Source organism: Furipterus horrens, unplaced genomic scaffold, assembly GCF_987537825.1.
Source record: "Furipterus horrens unplaced genomic scaffold, mFurHor1.1.pri manual_scaffold_9, whole genome shotgun sequence".
NCBI lineage: Eukaryota > Metazoa > Chordata > Mammalia > Chiroptera > Furipteridae > Furipterus > Furipterus horrens.
Window position 1 is genome coordinate 89,945,540 of NW_028327179.1, and position 13,486 is coordinate 89,959,025.

The 13,486-nt window shown below is 41.7% G+C and overlaps 1 protein-coding gene across 1 annotated transcript in view; it reads left to right on the forward strand.

Moving 5' to 3' along the window:
- Window positions 1-13,486, forward strand: part of EXOC4 (exocyst complex component 4) — a 689,199-nt gene that overhangs the window by 635,031 nt on the left and 40,682 nt on the right. The window contains exons 16-17 of the mRNA XM_090287528.1: window positions 2,407-2,585; window positions 5,719-5,878. Coding sequence (XP_090143654.1) covers window positions 2,407-2,585; window positions 5,719-5,878 — 339 coding nt within the window. The remainder of the gene's footprint in view (window positions 1-2,406; window positions 2,586-5,718; window positions 5,879-13,486) is intronic.

A 13,486-nucleotide genomic window follows, 5' to 3' on the forward strand; every position in this document is an offset into this window, starting at 1 on the left:
AAGGGAAGGAGGGAAGCTTCTTCAGTGACCTTCTCTGTGCTGATGGGGCAGTTTTCATGAGTGGATCAATACACTCAGAACTTCTATGGGAAAGAAATGAAAAGAAAAAACACGTAAAAGGCTGGGAGAAAATATTTGCAAGAATTTATATCTAGTAAAAGTCTTGCATCTAGAAAATATAAAGAACTCTCAGAACTTAGTAAAAGAGCAAACATCCCAATAAAAAAACTAATGTGAATGCAGAGATACATGGATTGCAAGTAACGCCATGAAAATATGCCCAGAATCATCAGTCATTAAGAAAATGTAAATTAAAACCACAGGGAGATATCACTATACATCTATGAGAATGACTAAAAAAAAATTTTAACTGACAAACACTTGAAGGCATTATGCTAAGTGAAATAAGGCAAAGAAAGACAAATAGTCATGGTGTTACTTATATGTGGAATCTTAAAAAAAAAAAAAATCGAACATAGCAACAGAAGAGTAAGTGGTAGCTGGGGGAGTGGAGGGAATAGGGAGAGGCTGGTAAAAGGTACAAACTTTCCGTTTTAAAGTGGGTAAGGTCTGGGGATCTAACGTAAAACATGCTGACTATGGTTGATAACCCTGTATTGTATAATTGGAATTTGCTGCAAGAGTAGAACTTAAATATTCTCACTAAACAAAGAATAAATATGTGAGGGTAATGGACATGGTAATTGACTGGATGGGGGATCCTTCCAGAAGGTGCATCTATCTCAAAACGCTTTAAGTAGCTTACAATTTTCTATGCCAGTTGTACCTTCATAAAGCTGAACTTCAGAAAAACTGACAACACGGGGTGCTGGTGGGGACGTGGAGCAGCTGGAACTCCTGCACGTTGCTGGTAGGAAAGCAAAATGGCAGGGGTACTTCGGAAAACAGTTTGGCAGTTTCTTATAAAATTAAACCTGCACTTACCGTAGGACCCACCAATCCACTTTTAAGTATTCACCAAAGAGAAATAAAAGCTTACACAGAAACCTGTACGTGAAGCATCTCATAGTCACCCCAAATTTGAAACCAGCCGGGTGCCGACTGGTGAACAGTGGAACGGTGGTACATCCATATGTGGGAGGACTGAGCAACATGGATTAATCTCAAACACGGAGGCAGAATGAAAGCAACCCGACTCCAACACGACACTCACATGTGGTTCCATGTATGTGGCGTTCTGGGGGGGGGTGACATTGCGGAACGGAAAATGCACCGGTGGTCGCAAGAGCCTGGGTATGAGTAGAGGTTGACAAGGAAATTCTATAACTCGATTATGGTCGTGCTTATACAGCTGTATGCACTTGTCAAAAATCATAGAACAGTACTCTAAATAGGGTGAATTTTCCTGCTTGTAAATTATTTCTCAATAAGACAGGCAGCGAAAGACAAATACCATATGATCTCACCTATAAGTGCAACCTAATGAAACAAAGCAAACAGAGGAGCCTAGTAGGACCAGAGACGTGGAAATAAGGAACAAACTGACAGTGACAAGGGTAGAAGGCGGAGGGGATGAAGGGAGGAAGAAGGGAAAGGGTCCAGTCAAGGAACAGGTATAAATGGCCCATGGACATGAACCACAGAGCGGGGATTGACTGGGAGGGGGAGGGCGGCCAGGGAGAGCAATGGGGGGAAATTGGGACCCCTGTAATTCAACAACAATAAAATAAATAAACCCGACTTTAAAAAAGGAAGATGAGAGTCAAAACTGTACTTGCATCATTCAGGGTAATACCCAAGGCTTTTGTAGGGCCTTGCACCGTTTTTAACAAATTCATGGTTGTTCAGTGTGTTATTTAAGTAACAGATTAACATTAGTAAATATGCTAATTGTGATGGTAGCCAACACTTACCGTGCGCTTCCTTCATGCCAGGCCTGTGTCATACGCTTTCTCTGTAGTAGCTCCTTAGGTGTGGCTGTCATTCCCAGCGCACCAGTAAGGGAACTGGGGCAGAGAGAGGGAATAACTTGCCTGAAGTCACACAGGTAATAAATGTTGGAATTGGGCATTGAAACCAATGTAGTCTTATTATAAAGCCTTCACATGCAAGATCTGTGGTTTCTGCCTCTCTCATTTTCACTTCAACAATATCTGTTGAAGATAGGAAGCTTTTCCCACTACGCACACAGTCCTGTCCCTGAAAAGGATTTTGGAGCTCCTCTCTTTCTCACCCACAACGTACGGGTTAAATAAGCAAGGACCATGGAAGCTGACTTGCTCAAGGTCACTCAGCTGTTCTATGGCATAACTATTTATACAATGGATTTCTGGTGGAAGGGGTAGGGGCCCATAAAATTTTCCAGGGCCACTGCTTTGTTAAAGATCTCATTTTCGTCAGAAAGACTTGTTGCTAATTGCTCTCTCCAATCTCTGTCTCTTTCAGGGTTCACTGCTTCCACTATCTCATCCCGCTTGCAAAGGAGGGGAACTATGCCATAGTTGCTAATGTGGAAAGTATGGATTATGACCCGCTGGTGGTCAAGCTCAACAAAGACATCAGTGCCATCGAAGAGGCCATGAGTGCCAGCCTCCAGCAGCACAAGTTCCAATACATCTTTGAAGGTCAGACCCTGCCCCTGTCCCTGGGAGTTTGGGAAGAAGGAAGGAAGGGGGAAGGTTTTCCTGTTTTTTCTGTATCATTGAAGTTTAAAACTTGTAGAAAGAGGTTGTTGGGAATTTTATTTCTTGTTTGATGAAAACTGCAATACCTAGTATCTCTGCGTATGGCTAGATCAATGACAACATGGCCGCCATCTGCTCCTGGTTGATAAGGAGATTTAATCTGAGATAAGGCAGATGGCAGGCTGGCTGTCTCCCTGACGTGCCACTCATGGGAGTTGGATAAATGTGTGGAGGGCCACTACGTCAAGAGGAGCTCATAAAAGAAAAAGAAACACACACACAATGAGGAGAGAACGTTGAAAAATCCCTCATTGGCTAAAATTGTTACCAAAAGGGGAAGTTTTCGCTCTTGAATCTGTGTTATGTTGGAAAACAACAGAAACCTCAGGTTAGCTGAGATTTTAGGAAGGTTACATCAGTACGCGCCTTCAGGGCAGGCGGGAAGGATACGAAAGACAGGCCCGTCTCAGGCATTCACCTTCAACATTGGAAAGACACACTGCCGGCCAAGTAATTTCCGTGCTGAATTCCTTCCTAGGGTCCCTTTTAGGACTTCAAATTCGATTCCCTCTTATTTGGTTTCTTTGCATATAGACCTAAGTGCTAAACCTACCCATGGTGTCTCACAAAATGAAACTCGTGGTAACTCGTGGTACTTAGAGCGAAAAGGAAGGTACATTGTCTAAGGATTGAAGTAGCCTGAAGCCAGGAAAGCGATAAGGCATGGCCATCGATTGCTTTATGAAACAGTTTTGTTCCAGCAAATCCGGACCCCCGAAATCCAATTTTTTTTTCCATTAAATTATGTCATAAAGTTGGAGATGTGTTCTGAAGGGAAATGTCCCTAAAAGACTTTAGCCAAAAGCACACGTGACTAAAAGGCCAGCTGTTAGTGAGCCCAGGGCGCTGGGGATTTGAGGGCCGCAGTGACGCTCTGTAGCTTGAAGCTGCAGCGCCCACCCGAGAACTCGCTTCTCCCTCCCCGCATAGGTTCCTCCCTGCTCTTCTCGGCTGCGGCTCTCACCAGTCCGACAGTCCCCGTTCCCAGAGTCTTGCTCTCGTTTTGCCCACACATTTCTTCCCATGCAGTCCTGCTCAGAGGCCACATCTTGACATAGAGGTATAACCCTCTGACTTGGAATAGGCTTTAACTAGGAAATCATAAGTTTCAGACTTCATGTTTTAAAAGCCAGTTATTTCTCTTTGACGTAATTTTCAAAATTCAAAAGGTATAATATTGAGTTTCCCAAGTGGGGGAGGAGGTGACAGGGTCTTGACCTTGCTTGATGTGGCTGGGAGGAGGGCTTCAGCACAGACACTGTTTAGAGTTGCTGGTGTGTAGTAATAATGTAAAGCAGACCAACTTTTAATTGGTTTTATTATTAATTATTCTAATGTATTGCACAAATTTGTTTGTGTACTATATTTATTAGTATTTCCTATTCTTTACAAACAATCCTCCCCCTACCCCCCATTGCCTACACTTAGGGCCCACTGCAAATGGCAGAACTGAATTATACCTGAAGTTATGGGCTCAGGAGTATCAGTGGAAACTTGACCTACAGAGATTTTTCACAGAAGTGATTTGTGTGGTATTAAATATGAAATCCATGTGTGTTTTTACGTCACTCTCAAGTAGAAGCACGTACAAGTGAGACTGCGGTCTTGAAGCAATGTTGGTGAGTGTAGGAGAAGCAAGAGGGGACACACTCTCCTTTCCCTTTTCTACCTTCATCTTCATCCAGGGAAAACTCCTTCTGAAGACAAGGGGAGCCATTAAACCTGAAGTCACGCCCTGAGCTCTGATCTGAACCACCCAGTCACCATGGAGGGACTATGACTTTAGAAGAGGAAAATAACAAACGCAGTAGACTGCTTACAACTGGTCAGACTAAGGTTCAAGTTCTGAGGGAGACATCCTGACAGAGTCCAACTTTGCAAGAATACAGTATTCCATCTCTTATCACGGATATTATGTTCTAGATCCCCCCCTCGAAGTAGGAACTTTACATTTATTCTACGCTCTTAAACCTATGTAACTTCAACAACATTCGTATACAGTACCACAAAATCCCTCAATATAGTGAGAAATCTGCAATAAATAATTACATATAATATTTTTGAAAATCCCACGATACAGTGAGACCGCGATAAGTGAACTGCGATATAGAGAGGGACTGCTGTAAAAGAAAAAGAAGAAAGAGAAGTTTACTTAATTCCAAGTGTTTAGAATTAAAATCTAGCTTTGTAAAATGGTCATCTACATGTGCCTCGGGTGGTTCCAAACGGCTCCTCTGCGTAATTACATGAAATATCCAGACTGGAACTGCTCGTTTGTTATGTGCTGACCTGCTCTTTGGTCAGCTTCATGACCTCAGGACAGTCCTGTGGAGGTGAGACCAAAGCACTTAGGAGACCCTAGAAATGCCCATAGGTAACTTGTAGGAACTCACAGGGAAAGCTTGATCTGCTTTTCTTCCTCACTCTGTCTCTGCCTGCATCCTCTCCAGTTGCTACTCCAGAAATAGCCCCCATTGTTTGTCAGTGTTGAGGTGTATTAGCATCACTGCCAGGGGCCCCATTTCTTACTGATTTATTTTTGCTTAGGTAGGTTCCCAATCCACTTTTGAGCTAAAGTATATACTCTTATCTGTTTTGTGGGAGGAAGAGGAGGCCAAATACTTACATCATGGTACTTACATGGGTTCTTCTCTGTTCCTAAAATGTGTGTACAGGAAAAAGAGTTCCTATGCACTTCAATAGTTTAAAAAACCAGGCATGTTCTCTAAGCCCCAGTACAGTGGCTTTAGGTGTACATCGTGGTGCTGGAGCTGTGGATTCGCCAGGTTTTGTTGCCAGCAGAAAGGCTCCACATTTCTAAGTACTGGGGGCCGTGTACAAATACTCTACTGCCATGTGATGCCAGCTGGTGCAGCCATCAGGAATATATATGTATTCTTTGGTCATTGACATTGTGGAGGGTTAGAAGAGAGAAATCCTGTGTGTCTGTTTATGCAGGGTGGCACTAACCTCTCCTCTCTCATTTACCCACTGACATGTGCTGGTCCCTCAGGCCTAGGACACCTGATCTCCTGCATCCTCATCAACGGAGCCCAGTACTTCAGGCGCATCAGCGAGTCTGGCATCAAGAAAATGTGCAGGAACATTTTTGTTCTTCAGCAGAACTTGACCAACATCACCATGTCACGGGAGGCAGACCTGGACTTTGCAAGGTGAGTGGGAAGATGGTGCTCAGTTCCTTGTACCGAAGCCAAGACCTCATTGCCTATAAAGTCATTTTTAAAAGTAGATTGTTGAGTCTTTAAAAAGTTAGTTTAAAAAGAAGAACAGGAGATGGGTGTTAATTAAACTTACTGTGGTGATCATTTTGCAATATATACCTATATTGAATAATTATGTTGTACAACTGAAACTACCATAATGTTATGTTATTTATATCTCAATTTTTAAAAAGCAAGAGAAATTAAATAAGTAGATGTTCTTCATTCATAGACAAGGTAATTCTATAAAATTTCTCTTGGACGCTTAACATCCATTAGACAGAAAATTTTTCTTATTGTCTAACCTAAGCTCTTTTTACTACAAAACATTTTTTCTGATTATAAAAGTAATATATGCTCAAACAACCAGAACAGGAACAGAATCATAGATATGGAGATCATTTGAAGGGTTATCATCTGGGAGGGGGAAGAGGGACGATGGCGGAAAAGGTGCAAGGATTAAGAAGTATAATTGGTAGGGACAAAATAGACAGGGAGATGTTAATAATAGTACAGGAAATGGGGAAACCAAAGAACTCATAGGCACAACCCATGGACATGAGGGAATAGGAGTACCAGATGGAGGCGGGCAAAGGGGAAAAAACTGGGACAACTGTAATAGCATAATCAAAATATATATTTCTAAAAAGTAATATATGCTAATTGCATAATATATGAAATATAAAATGAAAGTAATATAAACAGTACTCGTAAACTTTTAATCTGGAGATTATATTTGGCATACTTTCTCCTGGTTTTTGTGCATGGGCACTGTGTACAGGTGAGTTTTTGTACTTGTGTATACAGACGATTTCTCTTTTTATAAACATAAAACTATGTTGATGTAGCTTTATATTCACTTAACTGTATTTTCCCATATCAATAATACTCTTTGAAAGCATGATTTTTCCCATATCTATTAATATTACTTGAAAATATCACTTTGAATGTGTGAAAATATCACTTTTAATCTCATGGTATAAATGAACCCTAATTTATTTATTTAATCATTTGCAAATTTGTAGACATTTGGATTTTTCCATCATTATAAATAACAGGTATTGGATGTGTTGTTGCTTGAATCTATTTCCTCATCGCTTCTACCTTGTCCCAGCTGACACCCATCTTCTCTTGTTTCATGGGGGTGGGGGGATGGGTCCTAATCACAGCCCTTGCTCCCCCTCCGTGTAATTGAAGCTTCTTTCCAAGACTACTTTCTCTTTCCTCCATTTGCTGATCGCAGTGCTTAATGTTTCTTTATAATGTGCCTTTTCAGATGTGAGAGTGAATCTTATTCCCTTTATGGGGTCTTAACACTATTTATACTTTACTTCAATCATCAGACCTTTGGTGTTTTAACGAAATCGTAACCAGTTTGGAAGAGGATGGGTGACGATTATGGCATCTCAGTGCTTAGTTTATATCCAGGTGAATTGTTCCACACACTCCTTTATGGCTAGGAGGTTATTCGTTTTTAATAATCCAGAATGTTCCTGCCTAGTATGGAGTACTTCTGTGCCTTTCCGCTTGATATTTTGATTTCTGAAGACATTCAAGAAAATTTGAAACAATTCTTGAGACGTTTAAGGGAATGATGAAGTATTATATTACTTTGACAACTATTAAGACATATGCTCAGAATCTTGCTTTGGAATCACATAACCACATATCTTTGTGTTTAATGCTTCTTCTCCAATTTGTCACTCCATTTGTTCCATTGCTACCCTGTTCCTCTGCGTCTCTGTCCTGCTTCCCTTTCTTACTTCTCCCTGCGTGCGCGCGTGCGCATGTATGTGTGTGTGTGTGTGTGTTCATTAAATTCCCTATTTTAGGCTAAATTTGGTGGAAAGCCTCCCTTGCTCAGATTAGAGAAACCAGGTGTGACTGAATGCTGCATTTATTTGGTTGGTCTTATGGGGAATGATCTCATTATTGAATTAGTCTCATAATAACATTGACAAGGGGAACAGAAGAACATGGAGGCCTGAGGGATAGAGAGAAGCATTACTAATTCTCTGAGGAATATAATTTCCTAAATTCAATCATCCTTTTTAAATGATTTTTTTTTATTTAGCTGAAATAAGTAAATTAGCACAGTTTTTGGCAGACAGTGTGGGTCTCGAAAACATACTAGAAAAAAAAACTGGCATCTGCATAATGAAATGCCGACTGGGCAGCTCTGAGGTTGGTGTCAGTGGGCTGAGTGCCGGCGAAGCGTTTCTTCAGGAAATAACTGCACAGCAACCGAGTCGTGCCTTTCACATCATTTGTGAATGATGTCCCAGGAAGTGGGTATAAGCCGAAATGTGACCATTTGGGGCAGGTACTGCTACTGTTATTCTTTACTCTTGATGGATCATAAAACAGGCCAGCGAAACCATACAGCATGCAGGTGTCTGGCCTTCTGATCCTGGTTCAGAAGACATCTCCTTACTACATGTGAGCTCCAAAAGGCCAGGCTTTCCTGTCTGTCTTCTCCATGCCTGGACCTGGCTAAGTGCTCTCTCTGTGTATCAGATGAATGAATAGGTACCAAATCAAGGCTTCCTTTCGTCTTGGTGAAGAGCTTGGATAATGACAGAGTTCTGTTTTATCTTTAATGCCCTGAAAGTTTTAATCTGCTGACATGGGTCAGTTCCCTTCTAGGTTCATAAGAAATCAAGCATCTCTTTTATATGTGTGTCATGTATCCCTGCTCTTCATAGTCTCTGTCCCTCATTTTCTCTTGGCTTTCATACATACACATACAGAGACACACGTTATAGCCTTATCCTTTTTCTTGTTCCTGTTTTTTTGGTAGGGACAGGTTTGTGAAATGGGCTCCATCAATTCTACTGACCTGGAGGCTATGTAAAATAAATAAATATACTGTAACAGCAATACCAAAAGAGCCAGAAATAATAGACTGGAGCTGTGTGCCTCAGCATTCCTTAAGCAATGTCTAATCAAGCATGGACAACATCTGTATTTCCAGCAAATCTCCTAGGAGTGTTATCTCTAACACAGTAATTAATCACTAGTTGCCATGTGTCAGAAAACTTATTTAAGAAGAAGTTGCAAGGCTCTTATAGATTTTCACTTCTGTAGCCTTTCTGGCCAGTGGAAAGCAGAACACCCTTTCTGTAATAAAGAAAAGAGGGCTTCGGAGGAATTCCATTTATGTTCCTTCTTCTGCTCATGGTATTGTTGTCTATCTCATTTTCTACATGCCTGTGTCTTAACTGATCTCTAAAGGAGGGTAACTCTTGCATGAGCCAAGAGTCAAGATACCTATATACTCCCCTTGTCCCAATGGTAATGATCTCTGCTACGGTTCTAACCCTTTTTGACTCCACTGTTAATGTTCAAACTCACAAAGATGCTTTGCCCCGGAAAGACAATGCAGATTAACTAAAAAGTGGAAGGGCTTTATGACTGTGCTTTTTTAATTCCTTCATCAGAGATCATCTTACCCAGAGCCGCCATGCTCATTTGAGGACAGAGCTAAAGAAAGACTGGGATAAAGCCATGTGGCTATCTAGTGCAAGAGCATACCAAAGGAAGGAATCTTAAGTGCAAAACCCAGAGCAGAAGTATGCTTGGCATTTAAAGAACAGCAGGAAGTCCAGCGTGGCTGAAGTGAATGACAAGGGGAAGTGTAAGTGCTGGCGTCAGAGGTTTAATCTAAGGAGCTGAGATTTTGCAGATTTATAATATGTTGTCTCTTACTTTGAGTGAGGTAGGAAGCTTTTAGAACAGAAGAGTGCCATAATGTGACTTACACTGTAAGGAATCACTCTGGCTGCCATGTTGACAATAGATGATTGGGAAGAGGAGGTTGCAGCCAAGGGCAAAAGCAGATGGAACTGTTATAAAATGATAGCAGTGATCTATGTGAAAGATAGTGCTGACTCACAGCAAGATGGTAGCAGTGGAGAGCGTGAGAGGTGGTCAGATTAGGATATAGTTTTAAAGTACAGCTGAAGGATTGGAAGTGAACCAGTGACTTGAAGGTTCTTATTCCAGGCAATTCATAGGATAGAGTTTTCATTTAATGAAATGAAAAGGAGCCAGCCCATTGGAAAGGCAGGTTGAGTTGGGTTTGGGGGGAAGGGACAAAGGGGCAGATGGGTAGAGTTTGGGTTTGGCACTGTGAAGTTTAAGATGCCTGTTAGACATCTGAAGAGAGATAAAGAAGAGGGAGTTGCACATACAAACCTAGAGCTCAGCACAGAGGTCTGGGCTGCAAAGAGGAGCTTGGGAATCCTCAGACATGGATGGGATCAAATTCGATGTGACAGGGCGAGAGGTGAGAGTTCAAGGGCACAGGCAGAGGAAAATCATAGGCTTCCAAGAACTGAGCCCGGCATCCACTGTTTGGATGCTGGAGTGCTGAAGAAGAACCAGCAAAGGAGCCTGAAAGGGAGCAGCAGAACAGTAGGAAGATAACCAGGAGAAGTCATGTCCAAGAAGTCAAGTGAAAAAAGTGTTTTAAGGGAAGAGTATCTTCATCTGGGTCAAATGCTGTGTCATTAGCTCAGGACAGAGTATTGGCCACTGGTAGGCCACCCAAGAGGCCTGGAATGCTTCGCCCTGCATTTCTTCATCTTCCCTGCACAATTTACCTAGCATAGGAACAAGCTTTACGCATATTTGGGAATAGACTTCACCCTCTATTCCCTGGCAGGGAATACAATGATTAGAGTGTTTTTGTTGTGATATGCAAAAAAAAAAAAAAAAAAAAAATCATCTTTTCTCATTGGATGTTTACTCAGGAAGCAGAGGTGTGATCCCTCTAGAACAGCGGTTCTCAACCTGTGGGTCGCGACCCGTTTGGGGGTCTAAAGACCCTTTCACAGGGGTCACCTAAGACCATCAGAAAACATGTATATAATTACATATTGCTTTTGTGATTAAATCACTGTGCTTTAATTATGTTCACTTTGTAACAATGAAAATACATCCTGCATATCAGATATTTACATTACAATTCATAACAGTAGCAAAATTATAGTTATGAAGTAGCAATGAAAATTATTTTATGTTTGGGGGTCACCACAACATGAGGAACTGTATTAAAGGGTCGCGGAATTAGGAAGGTTGAGAACCACTGCCCTAGAAGGATAAATAACCAGGTGGTGTCACTGTTAATGGTGGGCAGTCTCTGCTCCCCGGTGCCGCACCCCTCCCTTGCTTGCCCTCTTCCAGCAACTCTGGCTTAGCTTTGGAGCTGGTCTAGGCATGTTCACTTAACCAATGAAGACCTATGTTTCCTATGAATACTGCCCATACATAGGAACATTTGCTCCACTGAAGCCAATAGAGAGGTCTCACTGGTAGAGCAAGAACCATTTGAAACCTAGGGACCAAAGGAGATAAAAAATCTTGCCTGAAATGCTTCCTCTGAACAGAGGTTTATATGTAGAAGTACAATATACCATATTTGTTTAATTCAATAAGAAACTGAATCAGAACGTGAAAAGACGACCAATAAGTTGGGAGAAAATATTTGCATATATCTGATAAAGGGCCTTATATCCAGAATCTATAAAGAACTCTTACAACTCAATAATACAAAGGCAAATAGACCAATTAAGGAGTAGGTAAAGGCACCCCAGTAGCAATAAGTACAAGTAGTACTCAGAGCTTGGTTTTAATATTCTTCTCAAATAAAAGCACCCAGCCCTGGCTGTTGTGGTTCAGTGGCTTGAGTGCCGGCCTGCGGGCCAAAGGATCGCCGGTTCGATTCCCATCAGGGCATGTACCTGGGCTGGGGGTGCACAATAGACAGCCACACATTAATGCTTCTCTCCCTCTCTTTCTCCCTCTCTCTAAAAAATAAGTAAATAAAATCTTTTTTAAAAAAAGACAGTTTCCATGCCCTGACTGCTGAGTCTTTAAAAAAAAAACCCCACCTAGAACTCCTGGGAAAAAGAGATAATTCTAGGACTGGAGCAGGAAACACACAAGATGAGCCCAGAACATCTTGCAGTAAGAAACTAAGGAAGTACTAAAAACATACACACACTACACGTTGCTGGGGATGTGTCAAAGGGGCTCAGAGACCAGCTGAAAGAGCTTCAGTGGTCAAGTCGGACCATTTGAGCAAAATAAATAAATAAATAAATAGGCATTGGATTTTAGCCCAACACATAAAAATAAGTATCAGTGAGTCCATCCCGATATAAATAAGTGACTGAATATATTAGTATATGAGAAGAAAGACATAACTCTCCTGTGCAGAAGAATCCCAAATAAATAATATAGCTACTCTCTCCCCTTCTTCTTAAGTACAGGATACACATAGGGACTTCCTTCCAAAGAAGACCTGTGGATTGGGGGAAAGTAACTTTATAGGAGAGGAATCTGACAAGTAGTGGTTGAGCCAGGTGAACAAGGTCAACATCAATAGGCAGAAAATCATGGTATAAGGGGATGAAAATGGCACTTTACCTCTGTGATCTTCTTCCCCAAAACCCATAGCCCCCATATAATCAGGGTTAAAAAAAAAAAAAAAAAAAGGCATATATCCAGAGAGGAGGATCCTCCATCATACCAGAGTAGTACTCCTCAACTGCCAAGGTCATAAAAACAAGGGAAGTCTGAGAAGCTATCATAGCCAAGAGGAGCCTAAGGAAACATGACAAATACCTGTAGTGTGGTAACTGGATGGAGTCCTGAAACAGAAAAAGAACATTAAGGACTAAGAAAATGTAAATAAACTATGAACTTCAGTCAATAATGTGCCAATATTGGTTCATTTGCTTTGATAGATTTACCATACCACTAACAGGGAAACTGAGTGTAAGTTGTCTGGGAAACCTCTGTACTGTCCTCTCAATTTTTCTGTAAATGTATATTGGGGGAAACTATATTAACTTAAAAAAACAGGCGTAGGATTAGAATAGACACTTCTCCGCAGGAGGTACGTAGATGGCCAATCCGCACATGAAAAGATGCTCACATCATTCACTATTAAGGAAATGCAAGTCAGAACCACAGTGAGATGCCACATCACACCCACTAGGATTGCTATAATCAAAATGACAAGTGTGGGAGAGGATGTGGAGAAACGGGAACCCTCCTACATCATTGGCAGTAGCATCAAATGGCACAGCTGCTTTCAAAAACAGTTTGTCAGTTCCTCATCTCCCTGAAGTAGAAGTGAGCTTCCTAAGGCAAAGACTAGTCACTTCTATAGCCCCAGGGCCTAGAACAATACCCGGCATCAATAAATACTCATGGGTGACAAAGTGAAGGGGTCTGGACTTCATCCTGTCAGCGACTGAAGGCTTTTAAATGCAAAAATGAGAGTCAGATTTGTATCCTAAGTAGATGATTTCAGCAGCTGTGTGGGAAATGCATGTGAGGGCGATAAAACTGGAAGCCTTGCAGACGAGTTGAAGTCGGTCAGGGCTGGTGAGGATGGAGGAGACGGATTTGAGACGTCGAAAGAAGCTGAAGTTGGCAGAATTTAGAGTGCTTGAATAGTGAGGGTAAAGAAAAAGGAGTCCAGGATGACCCGCCACTGCCTGACACAGGTATCTAGCTGTGTCACCATACCATTACCTACATCCGAGG